The 20,490-nt window shown below is 47.9% G+C and overlaps 1 protein-coding gene across 1 annotated transcript; it reads left to right on the top strand.

The window, feature by feature from the left end:
* Positions 1 to 269: 269 nt before the first annotated feature.
* LOC110295351 (hydroxycarboxylic acid receptor 2) lies at positions 270 to 2,203 on the top strand. Its single transcript, XM_021163872.1, has one exon. It carries the CDS (start codon positions 342 to 344, stop codon positions 1,422 to 1,424), a length of 1,083 nt encoding a protein of 360 aa, XP_021019531.1. The 5' UTR covers positions 270 to 341; the 3' UTR covers positions 1,425 to 2,203.
* The last annotated feature ends 18,287 nt before the right edge of the window (positions 2,204 to 20,490 follow it).

The following is a 20,490-nucleotide window of genomic DNA, read 5'->3' as shown; positions in this document are numbered from 1 at the left end:
TCAGAAGGAATGCCCTCAGATCTGACTTGTCCACCTCTGAGAGTCGGCTTGCCTAAACTTATCCTTTACGTTTAGAAAAATTTCTGGGTTCCCGTCTGCCCAGGGGACTTTTTTTTTTATTACTTGTTTATGCAAACAGTAAATTGCATAAGAGCCTTGCTAGCCTTTTTTTTTTTTTTAAATGATTTCGTAGTTTCCTGGTAACCATTCAGTCATCTCTTTCAACACCCTGACATGACATAAAGCCGAGGGCTGAACCACAGGTTCACCACACAGACACACACTTGCCTTGAGCCTTCGCTAGGTGAGGCACTCTGAGGCTGGACCGGCCAGATCCACTCATGAGCAAGTCAGACCATTTTCTAGTGATAAACGGCAAGAACTGCTGTGTGTTCCGAGATGAAAACATCGCCAAGGTCTTGCCACCGGTGTTGGGGCTGGAATTTGTGTTTGGACTCCTGGGCAATGGCCTTGCCTTGTGGATTTTCTGTTTCCACCTCAAGTCCTGGAAATCCAGCCGGATTTTCTTGTTCAACTTGGCCGTGGCTGACTTTCTCCTGATCATCTGCCTGCCGTTCCTGACAGACAACTATGTCCATAACTGGGACTGGAGGTTCGGAGACATCCCCTGCCGTGTGATGCTCTTCATGTTGGCCATGAACCGACAGGGCAGCATCATCTTCCTCACCGTGGTGGCTGTGGACCGCTACTTCCGGGTGGTCCATCCACACCACTTCTTGAACAAGATCTCCAACCGGACGGCGGCCATCATCTCTTGCTTCTTGTGGGGTCTCACCATCGGCCTGACGGTCCACCTCCTCTATACAAACATGATGACCAAAAATGGCGAGGCATATCTGTGTAGCAGCTTCAGCATCTGTTACAACTTCAGGTGGCACGATGCCATGTTCCTCTTGGAATTCTTCTTGCCCCTGGCCATCATCTTGTTCTGCTCAGGCAGGATCATCTGGAGCCTGAGGCAGAGACAGATGGACAGACATGCCAAGATCAAGAGGGCCATCAACTTCATCATGGTGGTGGCTATTGTATTCATCATTTGCTTCCTACCCAGTGTGGCTGTGCGCATCCGCATCTTCTGGCTTCTCTACAAATATAACGTGCGCAACTGTGACATCTACTCCTCGGTGGACCTGGCTTTCTTCACCACCCTTAGCTTTACCTACATGAACAGCATGCTGGACCCTGTGGTCTACTATTTCTCCAGTCCATCTTTCCCCAACTTCTTCTCCACATGTATCAACCGCTGCCTTCGAAAGAAAACATTGGGTGAACCCGATAATAACCGAAGCACTAGTGTGGAGCTCACAGGGGACCCCAGCACAACCAGAAGTATTCCAGGGGCGCTAATGGCTGACCCCAGTGAGCCAGGCAGCCCCCCTTATCTGGCTTCCACATCTCGTTAAGTTATAATGACAAGAAGGGAGATTGCCACTCAGGCCTGTGCTCTCTGGAGAGGCGATTTGGCCATTTGTTGAACAGGGTAACATCTTCAGACTTGGCTTACGCTTTCTTGGAACTTCTAGATTCGGAGAATCGAATTTAGAGAAAACGGCGTGGTGCAGTGAGCAGTTTTGGTTGCAAGGAGCAGCCATAGAAAATCTCAGAGGAACAGAAAGCGGAGTTTTCAGACAGTGGGAACTTCTCAGCCTCCTAAGCTTACAGGACTGAAGAAGACAGAGTCCTGCAGAGTTTGAGCCCCAGATGCACCCAGACACACCTCAGTTCTGCTCAAAGTCACAGATGGCTCTTCGTCCTAGGGTCCTACTTAGCCTGTCCGTGGGCCCCAGTGGGGACAAGGGGATCCACGAAACTGGAGGGGATTTCTACCCAGATGTCACTGACAAGCCAGTTGGTCACTTGTGTTCGGTGGGACCAGTTTACCTTTCAGCCAGACTTTAGCAGAAATGCTAAAGAGGGGAGGAGATGCAAAAGATTTGATTGTTCTCCGAGTCTCCAATGGTGGTAAGAGGGGGATAGCCCCAGGAGGGACTGAACTCAGTGCTGGAGAGAAACAGTAAAAAATTCAGCTGAGCTTTAAAAGGCTTTGGGGAAACAGTGGCTTCCCTCCTCTGTCCCCGCGTTTCTTATCAAAAGGAATTCAACTGTGTCCATGGTTGGGGGGGGGCGGGTTCATTGCTTGGGTTTCTGTACTTTAACATCTACCATTTCAATAAATTTCGACAGGAGACACAGGCTGCTGCAGCATTTTGTCTGGGTTAGGGTTCACAGAAACGGTCTTCTTACTTAAGACCTGGGTTATGAACTGTATCCTAGCAGGAAGATCTAGTGTACTGCAAAAACACAGAAGGGTGCAGAAGAGCCCTGTCTTGAGATAGCCAAGGGGAACGGCACCGGTGGGGAATATGTAAGTTAGTTAGGTTTGAAAGGCTATACCGAAAAGTTTACAGCGGAGTTTTTTCCCTTTGCAGTTTGGTGAGCATTGCTATTAATAGCTGTATATTAAAAAGAGAATCAGACCAGAGTGGGCTTTTTTTTCCCACCCCTAGGAGAAGGAAGAGGAGCTTCCTATGGAATGGTTTCAGTTCCCAGTTTAGAGCCAGAAAGGAGATGTACCAGGTTGCGTCGTGCCAGTTGAGAAACAAGAAGTTTCTGTTGTACTTTCATTTCCAGTTTCTGTCCCTCCTAGATCCTTTGGCAAGATGAGGCTTATTTTTTTTTCCCTCCCGAGCTGGATGCAGATTAAGAATTCAGATACTGTGATTTCTCAGCCCTCGGTAGATGGCAAGAAACCAGGGACAGACAGATGGAGCGTCTCCTAGTTCAAGTGTTCCCAGTTTTCTGTCTCTATTACCTTCGGCTCCTACAAGTGGGAATTTAAAAGCAGGGTTTGCCTTCTTCTGGAAGGCGGCAGACAGAAGCTTGGAGCCAAACAGGGATTTCCCCAGCTCGGATGAATCACGGGGAACCTGGTGGTGAAACTCCTGGTCCTTGATCGATCGAAGTTAACAGTTGATATTCATTTGTTTGGTTTTCATGTGTTGAACAGCAACTGTGTGCCAGACACCATTCTGGGTGGTGGCAATACGGCCAGAGTTAAGCAGATAGATGGTCTTCGTCACATTGAACCCAAATTCAAGGCAGGGAGGCAGGCAGGAATGAAGGAAAGATCATGGATGAAAAGCAACGGGTGTTGTGAAACCAGCCAGGTGTGACTATGAGAACAGAGAGGGTGGCTAGGGCGGGGATGGCTGGGAGGGCCTCCAGGAGGAAGTGATATTGAGTTGAGCCAGGATTAACTAGACAGAGCAAGCTATGAAGACCTCTGGGCTGGGGGGTGGGGGGGTGGCGCAGGGAGGGGAGTGAGAGCAAAGGTCCTGAGGTAACGAGGAATGTGTTGGGTGTGAGTTAGTCTCCTAAGGGCTGCCTTAACAAAGAATCACAAACTGAGAGACTTAGAAGAATAGAAATTGCCGGGCAGTGGCAGTGCATGCCTTTAATCCCAGCACTTGGGAGGCAGAAGCAGGTGGATTTCTGAGTTCCAGGCCAGCCTGGTCTACAGAGTGAGTTCCAGGACAGCCAGGGCTATACAGAGAAACCCTGTCTTGAAAAACAAAAACAAACAAACAAACAAAATAGAAATATATTATTAAGTTTTGGAGGACATTTACCCAGCATCAAGGTATTGGCCGAGTTTGGCTCCTAGCACCAGCTTGCCTCATCTTGCGCTAACCCCTGTGATTGACAGCGATCCCTCTGCTACTTGGCTTGTAGAAACAACCCTCCACTCCCTGCCTGCTGAGATTACAGGCATGTATGCACCACCATGCCCGGTTTATGTGGTTCTAGGAATCAAAACCAGGGCTTCATATACTCTAGACAAGCATCCCACCCATCGACACCATCTATGCAAATATTGTTGAATTTATACAAGGGATTAGAGCATGCTGGGATTGTGGCCCTGTGGGTATCCTGGAACCCAGTGTATGAATGCCTGTGTGTGTAGGCTCAGATTGGAAGGGCAATTATAATAGTGTTTTTTTAATTTTAAGTTTTTATGTATTGTTGTCCTTCTGTGAATGGTGTGCCTAACACCACTGTTTACATATGGAGGTCAGAGGACAAGTTTGTAGGGTCAAGTCTCTCCTTTTAGTTTCACTCCGGTTCTGGGGATCAAACTCAGCTCTGTTTGCGGCCAATTGCTTTCACCCTCTGAGGCACCTAGCTGGCCCCGGTTACCCATGTTACAATAATCTATGTCTGTCTGTATTTTCTTTTATGCCCTCTAAACCTGTCTTGCAGCTGCTTTTCCTTTGGGAGCATGAGAGTTCTAGGAGCTGCACATTCCAATTACTCTGAACTCTGTAAAGAGAGACGTCCTCTTTGGTAATCCCAACAACCTCATCCAAATGTGGACAGATCATCCTCTAAGCCTAGAACCAGAAGCCAGGGGTTGGAGACTATGACCCACTCCTGATGTCAGGAACTCTCCATCCTTTCAGATTTATTAGACGATCCCCAACCCCGCTCTGGGACCTTTCTTAGAGTGGGGGACTCTGAACAGCATCCAGGATTTTAAGGACAACACCCCCTGGCCCTTCAACTGTGGCTAGGTTTAACACTCAAAACACTTCCTGAATGTGATCTGGTGCTGTGTGGGATTCACGGTTGACAAGTGCCAGCTGCCCACACTGATGACCTGTCCAGGGGCCTCCAACCCCTCACCCTCACACCCCTGACTTTGCTTCTGTAATCAGTGACTTAAGAAACCAGTTCGTCAGGGTGCCTCAGACAGTAGCAGTGTTGGCAAAGTTACAGGGATTTACCGTTTATCAACACCAAGGGATTTGGGTCAGCTCCGGCTGGCCCAGCTTTTGCTTCAAATTGGTGATATCTTCACGGTGGAACAAGGCTCTCCCTCCAGAACAGGTTTGCAGTCTACTTGGGAGGCTGAGAGAGGAGGGTGGCTGAAGCCTGGGAATTTGGGGCCAATCTGATGACTACAGGAAGACCCCTGCCTCAAATCAAACACAAAAACAAAAGTCAGGGGCTGGGAAAATGGCTTTAGGTGGTCAAGTGCCTGGCACACAGAACGAGGCATGGCGGCACACATCTTACATCTCAGCACTTGGGAGGCTGAATCTCAGGAAGCTGAGGCCAGCCTGGTCTACATAGACAGTTCCAGGTCAGCCAACACCATGCATAGTGTGACTCNGCCACAGGGGGGGGGGGGAAACAGAAACAAAACAAAACACTCCAGAAACCAAATCAAAGAAAACAAGCAAACAAAAAGCTAGACACAGCAGCACACATCTGTACCCTTAAGGCTGAGAGGGCTAAGACAGCAGGGGAGGGAGGATAGTTGGGGAGGGGAAATCACTAGAGCTTATTGGACACCTGGCCTAGCAGAACTGATAACCCCAGGTTTGATGAAAGATTTTGTATCAAAAAGAAAGAAAGGCTATTGGGGAAGCCACCTTCCATCAACTCCTGACCTCAGCATACACGTCCACTTGTTTTTGTTGTTGTTGTTGTTGTTGTTATAGTAACAGGAGAGCGGTGCCTGTTATAATGAGTTAATACAAGGGTCCCCGGGCTACAAAGAACTCCAATATATTCTTACTGTGTAGCCAGGGCCTCCCCGCCTCTGGAAACATTACCTCGGACGGAAGACGCTCAAGGAGCTCAGAAGAAAATGACAAGCCCCAGAGGGCTAACCCTGAGGCTCTCTAAGCAGCAAATACTTGCTGTTAGAGGAAAAGCTCTTCAGTAGAACTGCCACCAAGTTGTGCTTGGTGCTACAGAGATACAGTTGTATAAGATGTCAGCCATGCTGGGGTGGGCTTCCCAGTGATGCAGCTGCCTTTTGTTTAGCCAGGTTCCTGAGAGTAACCTCAAGAAACCCACTGGTTCACGGGGCTTGACTCGAGTGGAATTAGAATTGTTTTGTCACCTGTCCAAGATGTCTTATCTGAGGCAAGCAGACATCTCTTGACACGGTTTCGGGAAATCCCTGCCACTTTGGGTTAGCTTGCGCAAGAAATTAAAAGTAGAGAGAGGAAGGATATGTCAGAGAAGATGAAGAAAAGTTAACCAGGCTAGGATGTGATAGCAAAACGTCTGCAGTGCCAGCACTCACAAGGTCAGGCGGAAGGATCGTGAGTTCAAGGCCTGCCTTGACTCCACAGTGCGTTTAGGGACACATGGTGAATCCCTATTTAAAGAAATAGAAACTTGGCTTGGGCAATTCCAAGCCAGTACAGGGTCCATCACCTCACTCTTAGCCATGACTGTGACTCAGCCTGTGGACACGTCAGACAAGTCGGATTTTCACACAGGAGAAACTACTGATTCCAAATCAATGCTTAGAAACTGCCATGAAGGGGCCAGTGAGATGGCTCAGCCCGTAAAAGGGCTTGCTGCGCCAGCCCGACGACCCGAGTTCAAGCCCTAGAGCCCACATAAAAGAGCTGGAGGTGGTGGTGTGCAGCAGTCATTGCAACACTCCTGCAGAGATGAAAGGCAGAGAGGGTCATCGGCCAGAAACAAGAAAGCCTTCTTCAACACAGAGGAATAAGAGAACGGACTCCCTGAGCTTGTCCCTAAGCACAAAAGTGCTCCATCACACACACACACACACACACACACACACACACACACACACACACACACTCACATCTTACACAACAATGATTAGTTCAAATTAAAAAAAAAAAAAAGTCCAGAGCTGGAGTGCTCAGCGGTTAGAGCCCTAGCTGCCTTTCCAGAGGTTCAGAGTTCAATTCCCAGCAACCACATGGTGGCTCACAACCATCTGTAATGTGGCTCACAACCATCTGTAATGGGATCTGATGCCCTCTTCTGGTGTGTCTGAGGACAGCGACAGTGTACTCACATACATAAAATAAACAAATAAATTTAAAAGCCCAAAGTAGCACTGGCCATTCACAGATGTGTGTGTGTGTGTGTGTGTGTGTGTTTTTGGTTTGCACATTTATTTATTGTGGTGCTGGACATCCATCCTAGTAGTTCAGGAGTTTGAGGCAAATGCTCTACCAGAACTACATTCCTAGTCTTCATTTTTATATTTTCACCAGGAACAGTAGGGGAGATGCCTCCTCCCTGCCAACAGAGGTGATCTCAGCTTCAGCTATTCCAAGCTGTGGTCCTGGGGGTCATGAGAGGTGCAAAGCATGCTGGGCAAGATCCTATAATCTAGGAGAGGCAGTGGCAGAAGTGGATGGTCCTGATGGCCCCTGAGTGTAGCTGCCAAGTGGCGAGAGAACACAAGGGGGTCCCAGACACTGAAGGACACTTTGTGCTTTGACTCACTGGCCCAGAGATCTCAGAAGAATGAGGTGGCTCTGGACCAACCTTGGTCTCCACTGCAGCAGAAACAGGGTTTTTTTTGTTTTGTTTTTGGTTTTTGGTTTTTGGTTTTTTTTTTTTTACTAGTGTGCACAAAGACACGCTCTCTGCCATGTGTTCCTCGGGTCAGGATTCAGGGCAATCTGCACGTCACCAGCTTCTAGCCCAGCCCACCTCAACTCCCTGGAAAAACTGTGCCGTGTCAGCTGTGCTATAAAACTGTTTCTACCAATTATATCCACCAACCTATGGGAGCAATTTACATCTTGCCAGCCCAGACCCATTCATTCACCTGTGACCCGTGGTCAAATGCCTGGAGAAGTCCTTCCTGGAGAATGAAGAAGGTCTTTGTAGTGGTGTACATTGCTTAATAAGGTTGGGACTCAGAAGGGAGAGGAGGCATCTCAGTTGGTAAAATGCTTGCCATGCAGACATGAGGGCACAAGTTTGGTTACCCGACTCAGCTAAAAGGTTGGGCATGGTGGCACTCACTTGTCATCACAGCGCTGGGGAGGTGACGACAGACAGACCCATGGGGCTGGCTGGCCAGCTAGACTTGCCTCCTTTCCAGCTCCAGACCAAAAGAAAGACCCTGTCTCAGAAAACAAGGTGAGGACTGGTGGAGTGGAAACTCTAGAGTTCTTTGGAAAGTCGGTCGGATGGCGTTTTGCTGGGGCAAACACGTGAAGGAACGTTTTGTTAAGGTGTGAAAGGCTCAGGCAGACTCATGAAGGAACATTTGGCTGAAGCAGACACAGGAGAGAGGATGTTCTGCTAAAGCAAGCACGTGAAAGGACATGTGATGAAGGATTCTTTGCTTATGACACGAATGTATCGGTCTGCCTTACACTGCATACTTGAGCTACGTTTGTTGAGACTCCATAGAAGCTGCACCAAAAAACTTCTGGTGGTGTGCTGCAGTTTGTTGCCACTTCTGAGGACTTGGGCTGATTTTATGAACATACTGAGGTGAGACCTGTGCTGAGAGTAAAACATGTGAAGGACACGAGATGTTTGGAGGGTATAACTAGGACTCCACGGAATGACAGAGACAGAGCTTGGCTTGCTGGTACAGCTAGCTGTGCAAGGCTTGTGGGTCTCGAGTCTTCACTGATCTTTTCTTCGCTGAGAGAGGCACAGCCAAGCACTTCTCCTGGTATTTCTGTCGGTCCCTCCTGCTGATTCAAGCCGAGGCTAAGGTCTGGCTGTCTCTGCTAGGTCCTGTCACTGCTGTTGCTAACCCGACTCTACCAAGCTAGACTGCTGGTGTATCCTCGAGGTGTTTGTGAGTGGATCGAGCTGCTGCTGCTAACCTGTGAACTGAACTGCCGATTTCCAGACAACACAGATGGCAGTTGCTCCAAAGAACCTTTTAAAACAGGTCCACTTCCCCCCGTTTCATTTCTTTTCCACTACCTCTGGTGGGTGGTAGGCTACAAGGGAGGTTAAAGCGTTTAAGAATCATCATTAAAAATAAGATTTGGGGGCTGGAAAGATGGTTCAGTGGTTAAGAGCACTGACGGCTCTTTCGAAGGCCCAGAGTTCAAATCCCAGAAACCACACAGTGGCTCACAACCATCTGTAATGAGATCTGATGCCCTCTTCTGGGGTGTCTGAAGACAGCAACAGTGTACTTACATATAATAAACAAATCAATGAATAAATAAATAAATAAATAAATAAATCTTTTTAAAAAGTAAGGTTTGGAAAAAAATTAAAGTTACAGACAGGCAAGATGGCTCAGCAGGTAAAGGTACTTGCCACTAAGCTGGGAGACCTGAGTTCGATCTCTAGATCCTACCTAGAGGAAGGAGAAAGCCAGCTGCTACCAGTTGTCGTCTGACCTGTGCCTGTGCTCAGAGGCACTCATGTCCACTTCACACACACACACACACACACGATGGGTGGCTTCTGGCTTCTGAGGAGTAATACCCAAGCTTGAGCTCTGGCTTGCATGTGTCCCTGCACACACACACCAGCACACACACACAGAAGCACACACATACACCAGCACACACACACACCAGCACACACACACCAACACACACGCCCCAGCACACTCATACACCAGCACACACATACACCAGCACACACACACACACACACACCAGCACACACACACAGCAGCACACACACACCAAGACACACACACCAGCACACACATACACTAGCACACATACACACCAGCACACACATATACCAGCACACATACACACCAGCACACACACACACCAGCACACACACACACCAGCACACACACACACACCAGGACACATACACACCAGCACACACATACACTAGCACACATACACACCAGCACACACATACACTAGCACACATACACACCAGCACACACACACACCAGCACACACACACACCAGCACACACACACACCAGCACACACACACACCAGCACACACACACACCAGCACACACATACACCAGCACACACATACACCAGCACACACACACCAGCACACACACACACCAGCACACACACACACCAGGACACATACACACCAGCACACATACACACCAGCACACATACACACCAGCACACACATACACTAGCACACATAAACACCAGCACACATACACACCAGCACACACACACACACACACACCAGGACACATACACACACCAGCACACACACACACACCAACACACACACACACACACCAGCACACACATACACCAGCACACACATACACTAGCACACACACACTAGCACACACATACACTAGCACACACACACACCAGCACACACACACACCAGCACACACACACACCAACACACACACACCAGCACACACATACACCAGCACACACACGCACCAGCACACACACACACCAGCACACACACTCACCAGCACACACACACCAGCANCCCTGTCTCAGAAAACAAGGTGAGGACTGGTGGAGTGGAAACTCTAGAGTTCTTTGGAAAGTCGGTCGGATGGCGTTTTGCTGGGGCAAACACGTGAAGGAACGTTTTGTTAAGGTGTGAAAGGCTCAGGCAGACTCATGAAGGAACATTTGGCTGAAGCAGACACAGGAGAGAGGATGTTCTGCTAAAGCAAGCACGTGAAAGGACATGTGATGAAGGATTCTTTGCTTATGACACGAATGTATCGGTCTGCCTTACACTGCATACTTGAGCTACGTTTGTTGAGACTCCATAGAAGCTGCACCAAAAAACTTCTGGTGGTGTGCTGCAGTTTGTTGCCACTTCTGAGGACTTGGGCTGATTTTATGAACATACTGAGGTGAGACCTGTGCTGAGAGTAAAACATGTGAAGGACACGAGATGTTTGGAGGGTATAACTAGGACTCCACGGAATGACAGAGACAGAGCTTGGCTTGCTGGTACAGCTAGCTGTGCAAGGCTTGTGGGTCTCGAGTCTTCACTGATCTTTTCTTCGCTGAGAGAGGCACAGCCAAGCACTTCTCCTGGTATTTCTGTCGGTCCCTCCTGCTGATTCAAGCCGAGGCTAAGGTCTGGCTGTCTCTGCTAGGTCCTGTCACTGCTGTTGCTAACCCGACTCTACCAAGCTAGACTGCTGGTGTATCCTCGAGGTGTTTGTGAGTGGATCGAGCTGCTGCTGCTAACCTGTGAACTGAACTGCCGATTTCCAGACAACACAGATGGCAGTTGCTCCAAAGAACCTTTTAAAACAGGTCCACTTCCCCCCGTTTCATTTCTTTTCCACTACCTCTGGTGGGTGGTAGGCTACAAGGGAGGTTAAAGCGTTTAAGAATCATCATTAAAAATAAGATTTGGGGGCTGGAAAGATGGTTCAGTGGTTAAGAGCACTGACGGCTCTTTCGAAGGCCCAGAGTTCAAATCCCAGAAACCACACAGTGGCTCACAACCATCTGTAATGAGATCTGATGCCCTCTTCTGGGGTGTCTGAAGACAGCAACAGTGTACTTACATATAATAAACAAATCAATGAATAAATAAATAAATAAATAAATAAATCTTTTTAAAAAGTAAGGTTTGGAAAAAAATTAAAGTTACAGACAGGCAAGATGGCTCAGCAGGTAAAGGTACTTGCCACTAAGCTGGGAGACCTGAGTTCGATCTCTAGATCCTACCTAGAGGAAGGAGAAAGCCAGCTGCTACCAGTTGTCGTCTGACCTGTGCCTGTGCTCAGAGGCACTCATGTCCACTTCACACACACACACACACACACGATGGGTGGCTTCTGGCTTCTGAGGAGTAATACCCAAGCTTGAGCTCTGGCTTGCATGTGTCCCTGCACACACACACCAGCACACACACACAGAAGCACACACATACACCAGCACACACACACACCAGCACACACACACCAACACACACGCCCCAGCACACTCATACACCAGCACACACATACACCAGCACACACACACACACACACACCAGCACACACACACAGCAGCACACACACACCAAGACACACACACCAGCACACACATACACTAGCACACATACACACCAGCACACACATATACCAGCACACATACACACCAGCACACACACACACCAGCACACACACACACCAGCACACACACACACACCAGGACACATACACACCAGCACACACATACACTAGCACACATACACACCAGCACACACATACACTAGCACACATACACACCAGCACACACACACACCAGCACACACACACACCAGCACACACACACACCAGCACACACACACACCAGGACACACACACCAGCACACACATACACTAGCACACATACACACCAGCACACATACACACCAGTACACACACACACCAGCACACACACACACACCAGCACACACACACACACCAACACACACACACACCAGCACACACATACACCAGCACACACATACACCAGCACACACACACACACCAGCACACACACATGCACCAGCACACACACATGCACCAGCACACACACATGCATTCACCCACATACACACAAAAGACAAACAGACAGACAGAAACAAAGAAGTTCTGTAACTTCTGTCCTTGTTTTGTCTTCGATGACCAAAGGAACATGACGATTTCATAACCAGTGCCGGATTCTCTTCGGGTCCAACTGTAACATTTGGCTGCATTCTGTCTCTTTGCGGGGTGGAGGGGCTGACATGGGGCATTGCTATCATCAGAGCCTGACCTAAGGTCTACAATCCCATGGCCCTGTGTACGAAAAAAAAAAAAAAAAAGAGGCCCTTCAGGCTCTCAACAAATATTGATTCACCCGGAGCCCTGGCCACACCCGGATGAGAGTTTACACTGGAAACAGCACCTGACATCGTCCAAGCGAGTCAGCAAAGAGGAGAAATTGAGCTCTTCTGTTGACGTCACCAGGTTGAAAAGCAGCTGGTTTCTTCTCAGCATTTGCAAAACATGTGACATTTGGTTGGTGGCAAAACGGGGAGGGTCTTACTTATGTCAGTGGCGGCGGTGGCAGCGTTTGATAACCCCGGGTTACCTATCAAACCTGAGATTTGCTCTCTGGCAGCTGATGGATTCCATGCCGGGCTCACACAGCCAGTTCCGTTTCATCCTAGAGCGACGGCTCCCTAAGTGGTGCCGTTACAGGGAAGTTGCTCTTCCCTGTTTCATAGAGAAGTCAATGGAAGCACAGGGGGTTTGTGTCACCTGTTTAAAACCATTCCTGGTCAATGATAAACCAGGAGAGCAAACATAAGCATCTTCACGGTCTGAGCTCTTATGAAATGACAGGTGGACACATAACATGACCTGGAAAACAGGCTGCAAGCCTTGACCCACGTGAGGGGGTCCAGGATTTTTTTTTTAGAACTTCCCAGGCTCCCAACTATTAGAGCCTCAGGCCCTTCCAGGCTGCCTGGCGCAGTGCCTAGCTAGAACTTAGAGGATGTTCTAGAACGGCTGGTTCCCATCTCCAAAGCTGACTCTTGGATGACCTTGCTCCTCCTCATAAAAGGTTCTCAGTGCATTTGATTTCTTTCCCCCTTCTTAAAATGTTTGTTTCCCCTTCTGGTCTGGAGAAATGACTCAGAGGTTAGGAGTGCAGGCTGCTCTTGTACAGGGCCTGAGTGGGGTTTCCAGCACCCATGTGGTGGTACACAACGTCTACCGGGTTCCAAGTGTGTTAGGATTACAGGATACTTTACTACGGCCCTCTTCTGGCCTCCAAGAACATCTGCACACATGTGTACTTACCTGCACACAGACTCACACACTATTAAAAGTAACATAAATCCTTTAAGGAAATGAGAGGTAGAGTCACTCCGTGGTTTAGAGCAGTTCTTGCTCTTGTTAGACGACCCAGCATGACTTCCAGCACCCACATGGTCACTTATATCAACTTGCAACTCAACATTCAGGGAAGGCATCTGACAGCCTCTTGTGATCACTGTGGGCACCAGGCATGCACACAGTGCATGTATATACATGTGTAGCCAAAACACTCATACATATAAAGTAAATAGATCTAAAAAATGGTTCGCAGAGCCTGGCAGCACATGTCTTTAATCCCAGCACTAGGAGACAGAATCACATGAATCTCTGTGAGTTCAAGGCCAGCCTGGTCTAGAGAGTTCCAGACCAGACAGGGCTACCTAATTAGACTCTATCAAAAATTTTGTTTTCTACATTTGTGTGTGTGTGTGTGTGTGTGTGTGTGCGTGTGCGTGTGCGTGTGCGTGCGTGCACATGCCACGGCGTGTATGTGGAGGTCAGAGGATAATAAGTTTCAGGGGTTAGTTCTTTTTTTCCTCCATGTGAGTTCTAGGACTTGAACTCGGAATCTCAGCCTTGTCAGAAAGTGCCTTTACCTGATGAGCCATCTTGCTTGGGATGGACATTCCTCGGGAAAATCCTGTGGAGAACCAGGAGAGCATGGCCAACCAGAGATCAGGGGGCAGGGCTCAAAAAGCACAGCCCTTGTGAGACGAGGTGGGAAAGCCTGTCATCTCAGCATTGAGGAGATGGAGGCGGGAGGACTGTGATTGAAGGTCATTCTTGGTGATGTGGAAGGTATGAGGCCAGCCTGGGCTACATGGAAGGTATGAGGCCAGCCTGGGCTACATGAAAGGTATGAGGCCAGCCTGAGCTACATGGAAAGTATGAGGCCAGCCTGGGCTACATGGAAGGTATGAGGCCAGCCTGAGCTACATGAAAGGTATGAAGCCAGCCTGAGCTACATGGAAAGTATGGGGCCAGCCTGGGCTACATGGAAAGTATGAGGCCAGCCTGGGCTACAGGAGACACTTGCCTCAAAACAAACAGGGACTGGAGTTGACAGTAGTTAACAGCATTTACCGCTCTGGCAGAGGACCTAAATGTGAACCAGCATCCACATCCAGCAGTCTATACTGCTTATAATTCTAGCTCTAACTTCTGCAGGTACTTACGCTCATGTATATAAACATCATTAAAAAGAGAAATCTTTGGGGTGAGTGCGGTGACATGTGTCTTTAATCCCAGCACTCAAGAGACAGAGGTGGGAAGATCTCTGTGATTTCAAGGCTAGCCTGGTTGATCTATGAGGCTCCAGGAACAGCCAAGACTGCATAGAGAGCCGTGAACAAAACAAAAAACAAATGAAAAAGTCAATAAGCCAGAGAGAGAGAGAGACAGAGAGAAAGAGAGACAGAGACAGAGAAACAGAGAGACAGAGAGACAGAGAGACAGAGAGACAGAGAGCAAGGCTGGGATGCAGCTTAGTTAATAGAGCGCCTGCCTAGCTACCAGCCAGCATGTACAAAGCTCTGGATTGATCCCTAGCACCACATAAACAGGATGGTGGCGCACACATTTATAATCTGAGTGTTCCAGGAGTGAAAGCAGGAGGATCGGGAGTACAAAGACTATCCTCAGCTACATAGCCAGTTTGAGGATAGCCTGGGCTACATAAAACTGTTTTTATTATTATTATTATCTAAATTTAAAACAATCAAAACAACATAATCCTGCATCTACCTGGTGGGTAGATAGCTAGAAGTAGACAGGTGGGTCAGCATTATCTGCGTTTAGGGCACTTGTTGCTCTTGGCAGAGGACCTGGGTTTGTTTCCCAGAACGCAGATGCTCTTCCTCTGTATGCGCGCGCGCGCGTGTGTGTGTGTGTGTGTGTGTGTGTGTTTATCTACCTACCTATTTACTAACAACTAACCCATCTATGTACCTACCTACCTACCTACTACAGTCTTGCTATGAAACACAGAATGGTATCAAACTTTCAGCCTCTGCTCCTGCTTCCGCCTCTAAAATGCTTTCTGGAATTCTAAGTGTGGGCCATCATGCTGGTCCCTGCCTTGCGTTCATATCCCTGTAATCAATATTAACAGATCTCCTCTCTGGAGAGGAGAGCTTTGTCTTGGCCACTGATCTGAAAATGGCAGAATACGTCCATTCACTGAAATGGCGACAGTGGCCGTGGTGAGTGTCAGGAAGCAGAGAGCCAGACCGGAAGTGGGCAGGTATAACATTCCCCCACATGACTGCCTGACTTCTGACAGATGGGGCCCACCTCCTAAAGCGGTCACAGCCTCCCAACATAGTGTCACCAGCTGGGGGACAGGAAGGAAATGTTTGCGCCAACGGGATCCAGTTCTGATCCAAGCCATGACACTCAGAACTGCAAGGAGATAAATGTCTGTCGCTGATGCTGCCTGGGCTGAACTGCTCTGTACAAAAGCCCTGGGTGACAGAGGTGAAATCTGATTATCAGCCTTCTGTGGGGTCAGGTTAGTGGCTCCAGGACGGAACACCATATGTGTTTGCTTAAGAACCAATTTATCAGTTATAAATCTGAACAGAATTTGCCAAAAAGAAAAGGGGGGGGGGGCCTGGCTAGGCTGGACAACAGAGAAATTCAACATTAGGGAAAGCAGAATCACCTTAGGAACATATTGGCTTTTCATAGGCAAACATACCCCAAGTGCTTCCCCTATCTGCCCATCTACCTTGTTTGATAATGGAAATCAATCCGCAAAAGTCCATTAAAATGCAACTTAAAAAAAAAAAAAAAACACCTCAGTCAACCAGCAAGATGGCTCAGTGGACAAAGGTACTTGCCACCAAGGCTGACAACTTGTGTGGAGTCCCCAGACACATGAGATAGGAAGAGACAGTGTTTCCCTGCAAGTTGTTATCTGACCGCCACATACGAACACACTCAGATATTTGTTTAAGTTAAAAAAAAAAAAAGAAGAAGATAGCCAGGTGGCGCACACCTTTCATCCCAGCGCCTGGGAGGCAGAGGCAGGCAGATCTGATATTTCAGTCAGGATTTAAAAACTAAGATGAAATAAACTAAAACTGGATGTTGAAGATGGCCTGGCAGTTTAGAGGGCTTACTGCTCTTGCAGAGGACTGGAGTTCAGTTCCCAGCACCCACAAGTTAGGTAGGTCACATCTGCCCATAACTCCAGCTCCAGGGAACTCAAGACCTCAAGCAACTATATGTGTGTCTCTGTGTGTGTGTTTATCTACCTACCTATTTATTATCAATTAACCCATTTATGTATGTATCTATGTAAGTATGTATGCATGTATGTATGTATGTACATATGTATGTATGTATGTATCTATCTATCTATCTACCTACCTACCTGCTACAGTCTTGCTATGGAACACAAAAGAGGGGGGAAGAGGAAAAGACAAAACATGCTAATAATAGAAATTAGGGATAGATAGCCAAGCTTGACAGCACATCCCACAGTCACAGCCTGTGAGTAGAGACAGGAGGCTCAGGAAGTGGCAAGCCTAGGCCTGGAGAGATGACTCCCGGTTAAGAGCTCTGGTTATTCAACCAGAGGATTCTGGTTTGACCCCTAGCACCCACATTTCAATGGTACAACCATCTGGAACTTCAGCTCCAGGGGATCTGAAACTCTCTGGCCTTCCAGGGCACCAGGCATGCACATAGTACACAGATATACAAACAGGCACGACATACGCATACACATAAATTTGAATTTAAAAAGTTTTTTTTTTTTTGCTTTTGTTTTGTTCTTTTTTGTTGTTTGTTTTGAGACAGGGTTTCTCTGTGTAGCTTTGGCTGTCCTGACAAGTTTGTTTTTGTTTTGTTTTGTTTTGTTTAAGATTTATTTATTTATCATATGTAAGTACACTGTAGCTGTCTTCAAACACCAGAAGAGGGCATCAGAACTCATTACAGATGATTGTGAGCCACCATGTGGTTACCAGGATTTGAACTCAGGACCTTCGGAAGAGCAGTCGGTGCTCTTAACCACTGAGCCATCTCTCCCAGCCCCTTCGGCTGTCCTGAAATTCACTCTGTAGACCAGGCTGGCTTCTGACTCCCAAGTGCTGGGATTCAAGTTGCCCACCGCCACCACCTGACTTTTTTTTTTTTTAAGTTAGCAAGGCCATCCTCATGATCATGATATCTAAAAAAAAAAAAAAAAAAAAAAATAGCCAGTGTGGTGGTGTATCCCTCTAGTCCTAACACTTGAGAAGCAGAGGCAGATGGAATTAGAGGATAGCCTAAGCTACATATTGAGTTCAGAGCAGTCAGAGCTACATAGAGAGATCCTGTCTCAAAAGAAATGTCTTTTGGGATTATTATTATTATTATTATTATTATTATTATTATTATATCTAAGCACACGGTAGTTGTCTTCAGACACCAGAAGAGGGCATCAGATCTCATTACGGATGGTTGTGAGCCACCATGTGGTTGCTGGGATTTGAACTCAGGACCTTCGGAAGAGCAATCAGTGCTCTTAACCACTGAGCCATCTCTCCAGCCCTCGCTTTGTTTTTTTAAAGAAAGAAAAATTACAGGAAAGAAATGGAAGGCAAAATGCACTCACACTGCAACTGAGCATCCCCTGTGTAGTTTTAACACCCTAAAGAATCAAGAGTAAGCCAAAAAAGGGTAGCCAAGAATCTAGCTGTATCCCCCAGGGCATCATCTGATGAAAGTACTTGAGAATAGACTTAGCAACCACCCTGAACCTAAAAAGACAATCCAAGAGGGCCGGGAGTGGTGGAGTCAGGTACCTGTGATTCCAGCCAGTCTGGGATACCCGGGAAGACCTCGTCTCAGTAAATGGAAACAAATATGCAAGAGAAGGAGAGAAACGGTGTTTTGGACACGTGTGTTCCCAACATTTTAAATCTAAACAGAGTCAGGCGTTGATGGCATACATCTTTAACCCCAGCGCTTGGGAGGCAGAGACAGGTGGATCTCTATGAGTTCGAGTCCAGCCTAGTTTAAGGAACAAGTTCCAGGACGGTCAGAGCTGCACAGAGAAACTCAGTCTAGAGGGAAAAAAAATCTAAGCAGGTTTGTATCAGACGCTTGCAAAAGAGGATTTCAAATCCTTCTGTCAGGGAAACTGTGCAAAATGCCATTCTCTCAGCCAAGCCCCAGAGAGTAGGGTGGGAAATGGATGTCTCTCACAGCCCGTGAGGGAATGTGAGCGAAAATAAAGAAGAAGAGAGAAGAGAAAGTGCCAAGAAGTTCTCGTTTTACTGGGGTAAAGGAGAAAGGAAGAGACGCCATGGGAAATGGACACTCGCCTCTGTCACTGGTTCCTGCTAGAGCTCTGTGTGGCCTTGAGCATCCGGGATGATGATGGGTAGACAGAGCTGTCTCCTCCTTTGTACCTCAGGTTATCCTAGGGCACCAACTCCCAGTCTCAGCGTCTGAGTACCACTGTACACACGGTGGACAGTGAACAGCTTGCAGGACCTGCTTCTTGTTTGGTCCTACCTACTGTTGAGGCCGGCAGTGCAAGCAACCGTGCCCGTAAAATCCCGACTGACGGAGCTTTCTTTGGGTAACCTCCCGGTCATTGAACACGCTGCTGGGCTAGATGGGGGAAGCCACCCAGGAGCATGCGCACAGAGGTCGTGCACGGTTGAAGCAATTCTCCCCTCCTTGGATTTTGCACCACAGATCTCTTCCATTTCACAATTCTTGAGGCATTTTCTTTAATTTTTAATTTCAAGAGAAAAAATTTTTTTCATCAAAACATGCAATGCGCTTGTTTAAAGGTTCCGGAGAAACAGGCAGATGAAACTGCCATACGGATGCACCATGTTGTCCTCTAAATGGCTGAGTAACGGTTGCTAAGATCAAACCCGTCCTAGGATGCAGGATGCAGTGGGCTCCGAGCACCTCCCCAGACTGCAGGACTCTCTCTCACCTGAAAACTCTCCCGACCATCCCCAACACCCACATATCCTAATGATCTATCATAAACGTCCTTTTAAAACCCTTTTGAGCAACAGGGCACACTCGGGAGGCAGAGGCAAGTGGATCTCTGAGTTCCAGGCCAGCCTGGTCCACAGAGAGAGTTCCAGGACAGCAGGGGCCACACAGAGAAACCCTGTCTCAAAAAAACCAAAACAACACCAACACCCCCAAACAAACCTTTGGACGCCTTAAAAAAGAAGAAGGAAAACAAGTGGAGCCGGAGAGATGGCGGGTAAGCGAAAGTGCCGCTCTCGAAGAAGACCTGGGTTTGCGGCTCCAGCGGCCCTCAGGCCACTCACAGCCGCCCAAAGTCTGGCTGTAAGGCATTTAAGCACATGGTACACATTCATAAAGGCCAGATAAACGCTTATTCATACATGTAAAATAGTAACGAAATAACGAAATAAACAAGCAGAAAGAAAGGAAGGGGAAGGAGGGGTGGAGGAAGGATGGAGGGAGGAGGGAGGGAGAGAGATGCTGACAGACTCTGGAAGACTATCTTCAGGGAAATTAAGGCTCACAAAGAGCATTTAGTCATGGCTCTGCTGTGCCTGGTTCACCTCCCCAGGAAGCCCTCTAGCTTTGACTATTAATCCAAGGACACGTCTAAGAGGTTCTCACGCCATTCATACACAGGGCTCCTTGTCCAGAGCTACTGTTAGAAAATCAGGTTCCCATGCTGGTATCTCTAACATGGAGAACAACACCAATCCGAGTCCTGAAATCTAAACCAAAGGGCTCCCACCACACCTGCCGCACTACCCTGCCGCCGCCATGATGTTCCCGCTGCTATAATTCTCTGGTGGCACAGGGACAGACACCTGCGTGGGAGAATATTTCACCCCATCTTGGGCTTTTACCCACTGGCACCTGTAGTGTAAGATCCCGTGTCAGACACTTCAGAAACCAACATCAGGGCATCCTAGCTTCAATGACATTTTT

This window comes from Mus caroli, chromosome 5 (genome assembly GCF_900094665.2).
Source record: "Mus caroli chromosome 5, CAROLI_EIJ_v1.1, whole genome shotgun sequence".
In the NCBI taxonomy this organism is placed as follows: Eukaryota; Metazoa; Chordata; class Mammalia; order Rodentia; family Muridae; genus Mus; species Mus caroli.
The sequence above is the reverse complement of the archived record's forward strand: the minus strand, read 5'-3'. Positions and strand labels throughout refer to the sequence as shown.

Excerpts from the sequence above, each read along its gene's own strand:
- LOC110295351 (XM_021163872.1), top strand. The coding sequence starts at position 342 with ATGAGCAAGTCAGACCATTTTCTAGTGATAAACGGCAAGAACTGCTGT.